At 37.5% G+C, this 17,079-nt stretch overlaps 1 protein-coding gene across 1 annotated transcript in view; it reads right to left on the bottom strand.

Annotated features, from left to right (window-relative positions):
- Positions 1–17,079, bottom strand: part of IL1RAPL1 (interleukin 1 receptor accessory protein like 1) — a 772,877-nt gene that overhangs the window by 21,481 nt on the left and 734,317 nt on the right. Inside the window, exons 7-8 of the mRNA XM_075774760.1 lie at positions 9,108–9,236; positions 7,176–7,321 (exon numbers count right to left, since the gene is read on the bottom strand). Coding sequence (XP_075630875.1) covers positions 7,176–7,321; positions 9,108–9,236 — 275 coding nt within the window. The remainder of the gene's footprint in view (positions 1–7,175; positions 7,322–9,107; positions 9,237–17,079) is intronic.

The following is a 17,079-nucleotide window of genomic DNA, read 5'->3' on the forward strand; positions in this document are numbered from 1 at the left end:
GATCTGTAATAATTTAAAATTAATCTTATTCTATTCGTTAGTCCACATACAGCTGAGCTACTAAGAAAAATAATTATATTTCAAACATTTTTTTTGGTGATTTATAACTCTTTGAGGACATGTGATTTATAGCTGTGTATTCAATTTCTGAGCCTTTTTCAAAATCCAATTACGGTCTATCTAAGGTTTCAATTTTGCAATCACTTACGCAGATTGCTTAACTTCATGGACTATAAGTAATCCCTCTGAAGTCAACAGGACTATTCACAGAGCTTCAGGTTAGTGCATACATAAATCTTTTCAACTTTGTGGCCTAAACTTATTTCCATTCTCTGCTTCTCTTGGACGATTTAACTCACACAGCTACAAGGTCTGGTGAGAGACAGTTCTCAGCTTGGCTAGGTATACTTTCATGGACTTCAATTATTAAAAGAAACATAAAGGTAATGAATATAAATTGGAAGGGGGAACAGCGGAAGACAGTTCTAAAGCTCTTGTGACGACACCTGAGAGAAGGTAAAGAAGGCAGACACTGACGACCAGCGCAAGACTGATGTGTCATAACATGCAGCTTTGGTTGTAAACGGGTGTGTTTCTTCTAAAGGAAGAAGGAGGCTGGCTAACACAGGAGTACTTGTCTGAGCCTCATTTCAGACATCAGCAGTAAACAGTAGGCAGACTTTAGTTTGGGAAGAAAGAAATCCATACTCACAGTTTAAAAATGGAGAAGTATGTGCTTTATGTTTTCCTCTTTTTTTCCCCCCACTTAATACAGTATTCATTATGGCATGGCTGTAAAACAATTTATCTTTCCAAAGTATAGCATATGGAACCACAGCTTTATACAGCATATGCATATCCAATATGCATATATATATATATATATAAAATCTATTCTCTACTTTTTACGATTTTTTTGTTTGGTTTTTTTCAATGTGCCAAACAAATTCTGTTTGTATTTAAGGTACCTAGATGGCTTTATGGATACTGTTGTGAATAATTACTGATGGATATTGTAGGAAAATAATACTTCTGATACCAGTAGAAACAGATTTGGGATGTTCATTAGCTTGATTATGAAATCATTTCTCAGCACAAAGTACATGTTTTCTGCCAGCATAGGCCATACGTGCCTGTAGATGTCTGCAGTGTTGACTTAAAAAAAGTGGCTAAATTTAGTTGCAGTTCTCAAAGCACTAGTTTCATTTTATTTATTAGACCTATTGAGACCTAGTTTTCTCACTTTAATTTTTAGATCAATATATAATATATATTCCCAATTCATCTATGAAAAAGAATCAGTCAGGTTTGGGATTATATGTACATGTGTATGTATATAAGTGTGCAAATACGAGACAGGGATCTTGTTAACCTATTCATTAGTATGGCAGGCAGCGTATCTGAGCCTTGCTGCTGTTGGATTTCCAGTGTTATTAGAATAGAGATAGTAAATTATTGTAATAGAAGTATGTTCTTACTGATGACATTTTTATTTCTTCTGAGAAGTGCGGGATACCTGTTCCCAGCAGGAGAATAATTACACTGACTATTTCCAACAGTGTGTTAACTCAAAAGGGTAACGCTGAAAAAAATATAGATGCTGCAATGTTACTGAAGTTTACTACATTTAAATACAGAATACTGCTTTTTAAAGGCATTTTATACTTCAGGTTGAAGGAAAAAAGTGTCATGGTGCGGAATTGCATTAATCTCTAGTTAGCTTCCCCAAATAAATGAATTGCGTATGACTTAAAACCTTACTGATTAGGAGAGCTTCTATTTGCTTATTGCACTAGAGAAATCAGACAGCCCACACAATTACTTCTTTTAGATCTTCTGAAAGAAATGAATGTAAAAAGCACTGGGAGGTGCTAAAATGTGGGGAAAATGGAGTACCAAGTTCCAAGGATGTAAGATCATAAAACATACTGTTTACATTTTTTCTGAGGATAGCATTAATGAATAATTTAGCTCTGCATGGATTATGGGAACAATTTGTGCCATTTTATTTTAAAATATTTTCATCCTTGCCAATCAAGGTTAGAATTGCACTTAGACATTATATAAAGAGAAGAACTATGATAAAAGTGGTAGAAAAACTGTTTTAAAAAGGAATCTGATAAACAAACTAACTTGTTTGACACCTTGTCAGAGGAAAATTAGATTTAGGCGCATGCTAAGTAATCTGACTAACCTCTTTACTGGATAAGTCTTAGTCCAATTTTCTAAAGGATGAGAAAAACCTTACGTATGAAGAAAACGGTCTTACGAAGTTTCTGTCAGGCAGTAGTCTTTAGTATTCTACTAATTTACTGATTTTAGATGAGATATTGAGTATAGAAGGAACAGTCACTTTTGGTTAGGTTTGGGACAAGAGGGGAGGCGATATTCGACTTTTGGCCCTATGTCATGAACCCCTTGGCTGACTGAACCTTTGCACTGTCCAGCACAGTGACAACCTGAGAGCTTCTTCAATGGCCATAAGAGGATGAAAAATCAATTCCCGTCAAATCAAATCCAATTTAAGTTCTAATTCTAAAACCTGGTGAGGAACTCAGAAAAGGTTTTCCTGCAGTGCAGAATAAAAACTGAATGCTTTATACACTGGAAGATGTAAATGTTAAGGTTTTAACTGACAGAGTAGGTCAGATTTTTACAACAGTTTTGCTTCCACTGAGACTCAGAGATTTGCTGGAATGTTCAAGTAATTAGGACCAATTAACAGAAGTTGAAATATAAAACTCATTGCTCTCATAGCTTACATTATGAGCTCCCATTCAGAAATTTCAGAAGCATTGTGAAGTTTTACGGCAAAGGAAGCTATAACACCTGCGATTTCTTTGCAGAGGTTAGAAAAGAACTCGTTTCTTTTCTCTTTTAAGTCTTAATTGTCACTCATCACTACCACTGTATGAAATCATGTCTTAGTGACTGCAAACACTTATGAGATCAAAAAACTTAACGCAGTCAAGTCCTTAAGTAATAAAACAGATTTACACTATTATGTGAATGACATCGTAATTTCAGGTGCTCATCAGCAATTCCGTTATCGTTATTAACCATATGAAGAAAATTCAGAACTACTTCCTATTCAGAATTTGCTATTAAATTGTACAGTAAATATTAATATGATGTTTATGCATTAATAAATGAGTTCAAAGTATGCCTACCTATTTGTAGGTTTCCTCAAGATGTATTTCCTGTAGGAAATATTAACTTGTTTCTTTTTCAAATCTATTCTCATGGGCAATTTCCAACAGAATAAAGATTTTCCTCTAAACAATTTATTTCAGTGAAAATCTTTTTTTGTCCCAACAGAAAAAAAGTTCTTTTAACCATCCCTCATTAGCTTATAGTCAATAAGACCCATATATGACCATTGAGAACACCTGTGACAGAGGAAAACCCAAAACATAAAAGAGGCTCAGGATAGGAAATTAGATGGCACTGAGAAAATGGGAAGAAAGGGAAGGAGATACTTTGAAAAAAATCCTTAAATTCTGTTACCTGCTCTTGGTTCTAGTGAAAAACCCATGAAAAACACAGGTATATTATTAAGTTTTAAAAATCATGTCAATAACATTACAAAATAATGCCAAGATAGAATTTGAGATTATTTTTGCTTAAGAGTTTTAGTTGCAGACATTCAAACAAGAATTTCCACAAAAATAATCACATAATTATATAATAATCTGTATTTTCAACATAGTCTATGATTAAATGAGACTACAAAGGCTTTGATCCAGCATGAAAGTCATACTTTTCAATACATAACATAGCAGAGGAGCATTCTTTCTACTTATGCATTACATTTTATCTACTACATTGATAGACTATGGGCTTATCTTCTTGAATTAAAGACCTGTGAAAAAAATAGAAGTATAGTGTGTGATACACCCCTTATATCATCTGCAATATGTGGTCTATCGTTAATAAATTTGTGTTTAGCTGCTGTCAGTACCACTCTCAAAATTGATTTCTAGAAGGTTCCTCTACGTGGCTGAATATTAACCTGTAGCTGCTACAGATGATCGATGATAGCTATCAACAATAAGAAAATCAGCCTTTTAGATTATGACAAGTAGATTTTTTTGTTTATCACATAAAAGACAAAATAATTTGATTATTGTAAACGTGATAGAGATTTGACCAACAGCTGGAGGAAGTGAATGAATGTTAAATCTCCTCGGTTCTGATCCCTCTCTTTTTCTGATTAATTTTGGACAAATTTTGCAGAAATGGACCAGAAAAGGAAACAACATTGGCATTTTCATGCTTAAAATGCTCTACTGCCTTTAGATCTGAGTTAAATGCTCCCTGTGCACAACGTCTGAGGAGTCAGGAGTCTATCACTGATTAGACGGCTGCACAAAAACAGAGGTTTTTCTCCACTGGGAGTCAGAAAGTAAAGCTCAGGAGTAAATTGAGGCTCAGCTCCCCAAGATGCGAAGCGCTGGCATCTGGGCTAGAGAGAGGTGCCAGGGGCCCCAGCTTTCTCCTGGTGCTGGATTCCCAAACTGGGTTTGCTTTTCCTGCACAAGTGGTGTTGGATTCCAGGGAAGCTCTGTTCTGCTTCCCGCCCAAAATTCCTCTCGGGAAAGGGAAGACTCCAGGTTTCCATTCCAGTGTCGTGCCAGAGAAAGAGCAGAAGCAGCCTCTCCCCAGCTGAATGTGCCAGGTGCTGGTTTGTGGTGGGGACCATTGGATGGACCCAGCTTGTGTTTTCTGTAAGGGGGGTGTGCATCCCTGCTGGACTGACTGGTGGGAAGAGCGAGAAAGATGCATCTAGGTTTTTGCCGGTGATTTAGAGTCCGAACTTCCTGCCCTTTCAGGGCGTGTGTAATTGCAGGCATATCTAAAAGCTCCCCCTGGAAGTTTAAGTTTACAGAGAATATATTGACCAGGGCGAAGCAGCGTTGCAAGGATGTTTAGAAAGCTTAAATTTTGTACCTGAATCCCCACTGCAGTGTTTAGCCCTAAATGCCTCTTTTCCCAGGAACACTCTTTGTTCAGTAACAGAGCTTTCTGCTTTCCTGTCCCTTCTCAACCTGGTGATAATGTACCACATACGGAGTTTAAGAAGGATTATAATTTCTTTTTCAGGTATCCAGTGAACATTCCAGATTCAGCATTTTTGTTGGCTTATACTGCTGGAAAAAAGATCGCTAACTAGAAAATCAACCAAAACTAATAACTCTGCAAATGCCTCTGTATTCAGGAAGCAAATTTACCTAATTATTAGGTCCCAATTCTAAGTGAGCCAATAATCAGAAATTAATAAACAGCTAACTCATTCCTAGCAGAGACTAAATGTGGATCTAAACAAGGAAACCTAAAACGAAATGTTGTCATGGTGATATACAGGAGACTAAGCAAGCACTGCAAAGCTCCTCTTCCTAGGAGACCTGAGAGACTAGCTCAAATTTTTATCTGTCATGGTTAATTTATCATTTCACTGAAACTGTTGTCAACATGCAAAGTATGTAGAAGGCTTGTATCAGGCACCTTTTGTTTTACGAGGGCACAACAGATTTTGTTTCCAAATCACAATTTCAGATTCAGCTTTACTTAAGGAGGAAAAAAAATACTATTTGGGGGAGATTTTGCTATTTTTAGCTTTTTACTATTTATAAGGGCAATTAAATATTGAGATTACTTCCTCTTAAGCATGTCATCATGAGGCCACATACTGTGGTGTGTTTGACATAATGATTTCTCCAAGAAAGGAAGCAAGGAAAATAGACCCTTGCAAAATTTATGCATGCACACTGTTAAATTAAAAAGCTGGTGGTCACAGAACAGAAAAGACTTATGTGTTGTCAGTCTTGGAGCTACTGCTTGTATGGAGGGGAAAATAAGGACTCATCATCAGCATGTGACTTAAAACACATCAGTTAATTAAGTACTGGTTTTAAAGAAATTTAAGCCTTAAAATTTCTTTATATTTTCAGTGTTCCATGCACTAATTTCATTATTAAAGACAAGCCATTGGATTTCAGTGTTTCTTGGGTTAAGCTCTTGCTCTGGGTTCAAACATCTCTGAATTAGAAGCATATGACTACTAGCTGGTAAATTGTTGAGGTTCAATTACTTATTAAGTTAATTTCCCATCTCTGCAAATTCAAGAAAATATGGCGAATGCCAGGCTAAGCAGAACATCTGGGTATTTACATCTGAATCTCCTAAGAAGCAATGACAAGAGTTCAGAAAAATGGCTACAGATTAGTTCTATTCTATTAACTGGAGGTACACAAAAATACATTTAAATAGATGAGTCACACTATCTTGATTTATGGCTTCCTTTTAAACTTAGACAGACTTTGCATGCTACAAGACTAAAATTAGGGAAGACATCACTGCTTTGGTATAAATTGAGATGCCACAAGTAGTTCAGCACCACAGTAAGAACCCAGTTTGCTCACCTTTACAAACAGTCTTAAAGCACAGTAATGACAGCAAAGTACAGACACTGCTCCTGATTATTCTTTGCTCTCCCTTAAACCAGCAGGATGCTGCAGGAGGGTGGGGAGCGTCAAGCCCAGGCATGTGGAGCACCGTCTGGGAGGTAAAGTGAACAAAGTGGATCTGGGAACCTCGCTTTGCAAGAGATTCTCCACCTCTTGTAATTATCTCCGCAGGAGATGGCTGTGGCCATTAGAATCACGGGATGTGAGTGGTGAGTAGAAACAGGAAGGTCCTTAGAAGTTTCTGTCATTGTGCTTCACTTCAGAAATGTTGGTGTTAAACAAATGTGTTAGAAGGAAAATTTCTACAGTCAGGCTACGCAGGAAATCCCCTGGCGTGGGGTTTAGATGCCATTTCTGATAGAAGTGGAATGTATTTTTGTGGGCTTTTCTAAGATTTTATTTTATTCTTACAGAAAATTATTACAGTTGTATTACCTGTTGCTTCCTACTATGTTTTTCTCTATTGAGCCTTTATTGGTTTTAAAGTTAAGGAATTATTAAATGCATCTTTCATATAAATATAATTAAAAGGTGTTACTGTATTTTTTCCTGTGGCGACCATAATTAACAATGTAAATGCCTGGGGAAAATTAATCATTGATCATTAATATTTCAGGAAGTCAAAATTCATGCTTGAATCAGAAAGAAGCTCTAAAAACTGACCGCCCCTATATTGTATCATTTCATGGAGAAAAGCTGCATATTTACCCCTTTTATGTAGAAGAATACTGGCATGCCGGCGTCCATTTCCATTCTCGACATAGCACGAGTAATTCCCCAGGTCCGCCTCTTCCACGGAGTCAAGAATCAATGAGATGGAAACCTCCTGTTCCCCGAGATGTTCCTTGAGAACCCTGAGAAAAAAGAAACCAACGTTGCTATTCTGCTTGTATCATAGCAGAGCATTAGATAATCATGACATAATAATGCTACTTACAATTCACAGCTCTCTTGCTTCAAATTTGGCTATGGTTTGATGCAATCTTAATTAAATTATATCATGCCCTTTTCTTCCTCACTTCTAATGAGGAGGTTTGGCTTTGTAAATGTTAATGAGAGCTTCAGTTAATAGTCTTCTTTAAGCAGAATGATATACACACTGATAATATATTATTGCACACTCTGATGGAGACCCTGATCAGTATTATGTGAAGTCTTGAAATGTTAGAAGAGAGAAAAGTGAAAACAGTTATTACGGTCTTTAGGGTCACACTAGGAGTTTGGGCCAAACACGTTGTGCGCTTTCTGAGGGTCTTCAACATGCCACTCAGAAAAACTGCGTTCATGCCATAGCCTGAAAAATTGTTTCTAGAATGTATGATAAAATTTGACTACGTATTATAAATCGGTAGAAAGAACTGGTATACCAGATGCCACTCATTCATTCAGATGAAAGAAAATACATATCGGGAAGCAAATGACAAACCATTCCAGGCTGCTCCCTCACATCACACCTGACAAAAGAAGTGGAAACCAGCCTTCCTGATCCTCCCTCCACAAAACAAAGTTTTAACGAGGTTCTTGTCACCTTTTTGTCATCCTTCAGAATGCCAAGTCTCTGGCTGAACAAACTTACAGAATAAACTTAAAGTACACTGCGGTGAATTACCCTTCCTTTTTGCTTATACCTGGGGATGATGACCTTGAATGTCTATGTGGCCTTCTTGATTTTGTTAAAGGAATTGTCTCTGTTACTCTGGTTCTACTGAAGAAATCCAAGGTTCAGCCGAAAAGGAGTGTGACTTCATATCCTTTGATGAGATAGTAAGCTCCTATCTGAGACGGGCAGTGTAAATAAGCTCATTTTGTTCTGTTATAGACAATCACTGTAGATAACGATCTGTGATTATTTAGCTGCCTTTGTAATGCACATTTAGATTTACCTTCATATCTGGGTTTATCTGTGATATATAGACACAGTGATATACACATATACAGAATTGTAAATGAAAAAGGAATCTCTTCAGATCCAAGTAGATACCTCATATTGGATAGGAGTTGGAACACTATGTCAAGTATGTAATTCTCAATAGAAAACCACTTTTTTCTTAGTTTCCAAATGAGGCAGCACTTTTACTAGCTGTAGAAGTACATGACGCGAATAGCCAGATCCTCTTTAAAACAAGTATTTCAGCAGATACAAGCAGCCCACATAACTGGATGTTTGGCTCTCACAGGCCAGATAACATCCCAGGAAACTCTTTTTTTTTTTTTCTTGAAGAAAAGAAATCAAAACTAGCCAGACTTCAGCATTTATTTAAGGCTCCATGTTTTAAAAGACTTCTTCTGAGCTGTTTTTCTTGATGTATTTATTTATCTTATCTTTATTTCATGTTAGTAACTGCCTTAATGCTTGTTATTGTAGATTGTCACAGTTTGAAAAAGTCACTATGCAAATTCCTGTCGTTAACACTATGGTACTTGTCGGGCAGCTGTTCTGTTTTTGCAGCTCTCTAACATCAGATGTGGCCGAGGCGTGATGCATTTTTCTGTTCTTTACTGGTGGAGTTGAAAACGTAAAGAATGGATGTTGCAAAAGCAGGGATCAGACCAAAGTGTTCCTGAGTTAGTCGATGATAACAAGTATTACATTATCAACAAAAGATATTGACGGAAAAAACAAAATGCTTTTTCTTTTACCTGATGTCACTTTCCCAAACTCGACTATCATCCAAATCTTCAATAAACTTCTCCCCTTTCATCCAGTAGATTAAAGGACTGACATCTCCACTATACCCAAAGAAAGCTCTGCAGGTTAGATTAGCAGAACTGCCTGTTACAAAGAATGTAAGAAAATATGTTATTTCAAAATTTGTAACAAAAGTTTCATTTTTGAATCAGTTGCTTTTGTTGATTTAAAAAAAAACCCAAAATATCTGTAGAGACCCTCAATTTCCAGCTGCTGTTCAAAATGTCCAAAAGTACCTACTTGTCTTGCACTTGTGTTCAATATATTTTCTGAAAATAAATACAATAAAAATGAAATTAAATGTTACATAGGAACAGGATTCAATGTTGTATTCTTTCACCAAGTTTTCTATGTTTAGTAAGGAAATTAAAGACTATGTTTTTTCAAAAGAGCTAACTTAACCAAAGATTTCCATGTTTTCTCTGAAAACAAATAAAGGTTAGGTAAAATGGATGTGCAATCACATCTGCGTTAGTTCAGCTTTGCAATGGCTTCTGCAAAGAGGCCAGTACCGTTTCCAAGGGACAGCCAGTAGAAAGATATGAGCTCATTGCTACATTATCTTAGCAGGAAAGTATTAAACACTGAAACTTGAAAGATGAACACATGAACTCATTCTGTACATTGTGGGACACGTCTTGCTGTATGAAAGGGAATAACCATTAAGGTACATAAAGCGAGCAGCAGAAATTCTACGCGCGTGCAGCATTACTTAATTACTATAGTGAAAATTAAAAATGTAATATACCTTCAGTTTGGTTTATTTTCATTGTGTAGTCTTACATTGTGTTACTACCACTTGGCTTTGGGGTTTCATCTAGAGCACATACAAGGGTCGAAAAGGTACTTCACACGTGTTTTGTGTGTTGATAAGATCGGATAATACTAGACAACAGCCACATAGTTAAAGATCTCCCATTCACTGCTGTAAAGATGTTTGTCTCAACATCCACCAACTCTTCTAAACTGCTATGTGCATTTCTTCAGTGGATAATTACACAGGGATTTAAGGAAGTATTGTGATTTAAGGAGTGTCTTTTCCCCCCTGAGGAGGGTATTTTCATGGAGTTTATATTACTGCTGAGACCAAACTCACATTTTATTTACACTTTCAAATTTTGATCTTAGGATTTTAAAGCTGACTGACCACAGCTCCTGGGGGGAAAAAAAAAAAAAAGATGCAATGTTAACACTACTTCATTCTGCACCGAGATGCCATGAGAAGTCCATCTGGGTTCAATGAATTTCTTTAAAAACACACTGCTTTGGGTAAGGACCTGGTCCTTCTCAAACATATGACATATTAATATTTGAACATCGTATTTACTTTTTAGTATGGAAACAAATGCAGGATGCTGTATAAGAAGAAGATAAGCAATTATGAAATAAATGTCTTATTTATTTGAAATGATTTGTGGTTTTCTGTAAAAATATCTGGCTGCTCTATCTGCCTTGAACTCTCATGTCCATGCCATTAAAGGTGCAGAATCAAATGCTTGTCATGAAAACGTGCAACATCAAGGCAAGTACCATCTATGTTGCTGTCCTGGTTTCAGCTGAGAGTTAATTTTCTTCATAGCAGCTAGTATGGGGCTGGGTTTTGGATTTGTGTTGGAAACAGTGTTGATAATATTGACTTGGTTTTTGTTACTGCTGAGCAGCACTTACACACAGCCAAGGCCTTTTCTGTCTCTCACACCAACCCACTAGTGGGATGACTAGGGGTGCACAAAGAGTTGGACAGCTGACCCCAACTGACCAAAGGGATATTCCATACCATATGATGTCATGCTCAGCTTATAAGGGGCTTGCAGAAGAGGAAGAACAGGAGGGCAGCGGCATTTGGAGTGATGGACATTTGTCTTCCCAAGTCCCCGTTAGGCGTGATGGAGCCCTGCTTTCCTGGGGATGGCTGAACACCTGCCTGCCCATGGGAAATGGGGAATGAATTCCTTGCTTTGCTTTGCTTGCGTGCGCGACTTTTGCTTTACTTATTAAACTGTCTTTATCTCGATCCACGAGTTTTCTCACTTTCACTCTTCCATTTCTCTCCCCCATCCTGCTGGGGAGGAGCGAGCAAGCGGCTGTGTGGTGTTTAGCTGCTGGCTGGGGTAGAACCATGACAGGTGCTTTCATGAGCTGTTTAGGAGCTGAGTTGCTTTTGGTCATTTCATGAGCTTCTGGTTGGTGCCACACCCTTTGCCAGCAATGCCTGCTAAGGAGACAGGAGTATCCCAGTACTTGAAACTACGATGGAGAGGAGCGTCTCATTCATAATCAAAAAGTATGAAATTGAATGTCTGACTAATGACACATTTTGGTAATCTCACCTCATTTACAGTGAATTTACCAAACGTAAACTGAGAGGCCAAAAACTCTCTTTCTAAAGACAACCGCAGCTCCTGTTCCCACACCCTGGGGATCAATGGTCAGGACACCTCCCTGGAAACCCACCTTCTCAATCTCTACGCAGCTCAAGAACTGCCATTTGAGAAAGATTTTTGCAATCTTGAAGGCATCTGCAGGGAATGAGATGAGCATTGGGATACCACTTAATGTGACTCAAGTGCACAAAACCCTGTAATGGAACATGATAAACTTCCTAGTTGTGCCCAGGACATTTTAACAGATGCAAACCCAATTTCTTATAGCAGTTGCATAGCAGATATAAACTAACTAGCTTTTTTTGCTTGTTTGTTTTTGTTTTGCATTGTAATTATGATACACGAATATGTGAAAATGAAAATATGAAACCTTAAAGTATTATGAGTATCTTGGCCACAGTCATCCAATCTAGCAAATGTTCAGGGTGGTGAAATGCCTAGTAACCACAGCATTGGTGGACTCTGATCAGTCTTGAAACAAGAGAAGGTACCTGGATGCCTAAAGCAAAAGCAAGCTCCTGTGATAATTGGATAACCCCTACGGCATTATGTACCAGTCTTAGAGGGAAGAGTGCTACCTAATGCATCACCACCACTTCCTGGGCTTTTTCTGGAGATTTTCCACCAAGTCAAGGCTCAGCTGAAACTTTTTAGCTTTTAAGAGCTGGCAAGATCACAGCTGGAAGGACTGTAGCTTCTGGCCAACTTACCCATGATTCACAGAGATTAGGCACCACAGGTGCTGAACCATCAAAGCTCTCCAGGTTCCTGAAGCTAACAGACACACACGGAGAGATTTTTGCACTGTGCGGGCCTCTGAGCCTTTTACAGGTGAATATTAATGTGCACAGGTTTGTTTTTAAAAAATAAACATCTTTTGTTAAGGGCAAAAGATGTCAGAAAAAAAAAGAGTTTGTAAGATTAAGGCTTTGTTTCCTCATTAAATTCTTAAATAAATTTCCCCCCTAAATAAAATATGTAAACATATTTTTAAACACAGAATCCAAAATTTCCATTCAATGTGAAATATTTACACCTGAGAAATAAATTAAGAAGGATGTAATAATGCCTCTTAGTAGTACTGTGTCGATTACAGTTGCTGAGCAAAGGTGATTAGCATGGCAGATGTTCAGCTATAAATTACCTATACTGTCTACCTTGACCAATCTTCACAATAAACCAGTGGGAATTTCATTAGCGGGTCATCAAGAAAGATTCAGTGACCAGCTAATGACCAACTGTGACCATTAATGAGGAGGTCTGTTACTCCAGAGCTCACAGCTCTTTGCAGAGGGCAGTGGAGATCACTTGGTGGAGCAGAAGTGCTCACAGCTGCAGGCAGATACACGTGATGGGCAAAGGCTGGCTGAAGGGCAATATTATGAGTGGCCAGACTATTTTGGGAGCACAACTTGATCTCTGCTCCAGAGCTTCCCTCATGTGAGTGAGTGCATGCTGTAGGATGGGCTGCATTTTTCCCTAGAAGTGCACCTTTGAAGTGAGCCGTCAGAGGATGCTGAGTTTTGGCACACAGAGCGGCTGCTCTGCATGGGCAGTCTGCTTTTAAGAAGTCGGCAGATTTTTAGAAAGCATGCAAAATTTAAGTAAATAAATACAAGAGCTGCTTTGCCTCATGTTTATGCTAATATATAAAACAACTTGTCCGCCAATTAGTAGAAATCACTCACAGTTAACCCTACACAACTACTTTTCTCCATGTGTTTTCTGTGCTGAGAAAAACTATAGAAGTTATTTGAAAACTATAGAAGTTTGATTAATGGATATGTAATGCTTTCTATGCCATTAATTTAATTTTTCCTGTAAATGCTGGATTATAGTTTTATAGGCTATATTTGAAGGAATTTAAACACATGTTTTAAATGAACTACTGGGGAAATACATTTCTTCCTGTCCCCTTTGCTGTGAGATGTTGTAAATCTTGAGAATGTTCTTTCTCAAGTTACATCCTGGGTAAACTGCTTTTTTTATGGACCCTGGAAAAGTCTAAAGGCATGAGATCAGAATTATTAAGTCAAACTGATAGTATTGGGGTTTTATATTAACACCCCTCCCTTCCAAAAAAAACCCCAACCAAAACCCAAACAAAAAAACCACCAACAAAACATCCTCAAGAAAGGATAAAGAGAAAAATAACTCTTTCGACTTCTTAGCATAATTATAATTTTTTACTGTGAAATAATGGAATAAAGACATTTAAGAGAACACCTAAAAAGTAAGCGGCAACTGCATATTTATCCATCACCCTCATTTCTGAAGATGAATATGCTCTTATTGTATTGAGCTGATTTTTGTAAAAAACTGGAATATATAGCACTACATGTTCCTGCTGCTCACCGCGATAAAGTTGCACCTTCAACTCTAGTCAACTGGGTTCAAGCTAACTTAATCACAAGCTCCTTGCCATCTAAACTGAGAACAATTTTTGTTACACAGTATGCTTTCAAGTAGACCAAAATGCAAGGAGGGACCACAACAACGTGTACTTCCTTGAAACCGGCAAATCCCTTCAGCAGAGCAGCACACTGGTTTTGTGTTCGTTTTCTCTAATTGGCAACATTTGGGGCACTTTACAGATTACTGCTATGGGAGCCTATGTCCAGGAGAGGGCACTGTCTAACTTCTAAACATTAAAAAAAAATAAATAACGTATATGCTCTAATTAAAAACATCAGCCTGGTAAGAACTTGCTAGTTGTAATTAGCAAATAGTGAATGTTTTGTGGTTAGTGAAATATCATCTTGTATGGGCAGTTTAAATTACACTTGCACCATTAGTCATACAAGTTAGCATACACCATGATGGCACCCATTCTAGCCTTTGATTTGACAGATTCTTCAGTGAAGGACAAACATTTTTGTTGGAAGCAATGATAGTTATCAGCCATCTTCTACGACCTCTTTTCAGAAGAATCCTCAAAGATGTATTAAAGAAGTGACGTGCTTGAGAGCCCTGCTCAGCTTCTTGTAATATTGAGGGCCAAGAGAGTAGAAATATTAACTGTACTGAAATATGGGACTTCTACTGTACAATGTAAACCATTTATAAAACCTATGCACTGGCAATACCTACACACTTATAAGTATGACAGTTGTTTGTAATGTTAACACTTCAAAATGAAATTATAAAAGGCCAAGGCAGACGCAATCAGAATCTCTCACACACCAATTAAATAATATTCTTTCTGTTCACTTTAGAGAAAAAGTACTGACAAAATATCAGTCTCCCAAGTGGAGAGATGTAAAAGCTGTTAAATTCCTAGGTGTGATGGAAAGGTGGCAATTCCTCACAAAGTCAATGAGCCACTTGTTTTGCCAATGTCATCTGCCAAGCCCATCAGGCAGCTGGGTAGAAGCTGCTCATGTTTTCAGATAAGTGTCACGTCCTAATTCAGCTCTTGAAAGACTTCTTGTAAACATGATTAAGGGGGGGGGGGGGGGGGAGAAGAAAAATAAGGTACCATATAGTTTTCAGTCATGAGCCTTGATCATATGATCATATTCTAGGGATCTGTAAGTCTTCCCTTAGGGTAGGAAGAACTGCAGAGATTCCTCTTGATTCCCTCCTTGCCTGCTCAAAGCATCACTTACTGCTACGCTTCCCTCCAGTTTACATACATATTTTCACATCTTCATGTCTTGTACTCTCTTACCAGATTGCAACTGTCTTGCTGTATGTTTCATATAGCAGGTTAGTCTAAATTAAACGAAAAAAATAAATAATGCTGTTTTCTGAAATACAACGGCAAGCTGGGAACTGCTAAATTCTAGTCTCGTCACTGAGTGGTAAGTTGTGAAGTCTTTGGCAAGGCATCAGGTCTTGCATCCATACAATTGTGAAGACACAATGTGCAAATTTTCTCTACTTTGAATTCAGTTGATGTAGGTTTGAAAGGGCTGGATATTATCATTCCACTAAATATTACCATGCAAGCATCATACAAAGTGGCTGAATGTGATTACACAGCTATACCTCTTTATTAATAGACCTGTCCATATTTTGCTATGCTGCGGAGCGGAATGTTGATTGCATGGAACTCTGAATTACATAAGTTCTTCAGGCCATAAATGTGTAAATTTAGAGTACACACAACCATTTCTCCACCAAAAAAAAAAAAAAAAAAAAATCAGCTGAAGGTTTGCAACAAGATCAGAGAGAGATCGTAGCTTTTGAACCTTCACTGAATTTGTAGATATCATTATTTATTGGAGAGATTAAAAAATCCTTGATTTTCTGTTTTTTTTAAAAAATTCTTGTTCATTAGCATTAGGGTGGGGTTTTTTTGGTTTGGGGTTTTTGTGGTTTTTGGGGTTTTTTTACTTAGAACCTAACCCTCATTCACCACAAGTCTAAACTAATTTGCCCACTCATAGTTATTCACTGCCATATGAAAAGGCCTTTACCCCGCAAGTCTTCCAGCTGCTGAATTACAGTTCAACAGCAGGACACTTAATGGAGGTGTCTGTATGTTGCTGCTTACATTTTCCCTGCTGTCAGCCCTGAGATATTTGAATCTGCAGCACTTAATAAGTTACTGTACTGAAACAGGTATGGTAAGATCTAAGATTAACCTAAGAGTATTAAAAATTTTTGGCAGACTGCTTCATAGCTTGAGAAGGAAAAGAAACTCAAATCGTTTCTTCTTCAACGTGCTCTTTAGCAGCAGGACTGTCAGAGAAGCAGAGTCAGTGAAGACAGCAACCACCACAGCAGACTGCAGAAAAAGAAGTGATGTATGGACTTTGGGCTTGAAATGCCCAGAACATCTCTCAGGTACGTATATTGTTAAACTAACCTTCATCTCACAAGAGGTAAAAAAACCCCTGAACCAATAATCTTGATTTTCCTAACAGCAGGCCTCTCCTCTTGATAGATGGTAATGTCAAGCTGATAAATTAGTTGTTCAGCAAGTATTTTTTATTCCTTCCTCTTCAGAAGTAGAGGCTGGAGTGGGAGACAACAACTATCAAAAGCATAAAGCAAGAGCTGCTAAAGAAAAGGAAAATCACTGCAATTGTTTTACAAGCTTGACTTAACTTTTACTCCAGAAGCTCATATTTTCTCATGCTTTTTTTTTTTTTAGACAAATGCATTTCTCAAATACTTTTTTCCTGTGCCCCCTCTGTTAGATCAAAAAATAATTTCTGATTTAAAAGCTTAGCAGTTTTTAGATATGTAACAAGAAAATATCAAATATTTGTTACCTATGTATCAATAGGTAACAAAATATCTCCAATGGAAAAAAAAAAAAAAAAAAGAAAAAAGAAGTGGCTCTAAATGTCAAACTTCACATGTTTTTTAGCTTCTACATACTTCTGACTTGGGAGCTCTAAATCTGTCCTCACCATGCATAGCTTAATATTGTTCAGTGTTTTTGTTCTGGATTCTTTCTTGACCATACTGCGTCTGACTATGGTGCTGTGGCTTTTGCATTTTAATGATGCTACATGGTAAGAAAACAGACTTAACTAGCAGCCTAAAGTTCCCTGTGCATAAAGGAGTCCTATAAGGACTTATGGTC

This window comes from Balearica regulorum, chromosome 1, assembly GCF_011004875.1.
Source record: "Balearica regulorum gibbericeps isolate bBalReg1 chromosome 1, bBalReg1.pri, whole genome shotgun sequence".
In the NCBI taxonomy this organism is placed as follows: domain Eukaryota; kingdom Metazoa; phylum Chordata; class Aves; order Gruiformes; family Gruidae; genus Balearica; species Balearica regulorum.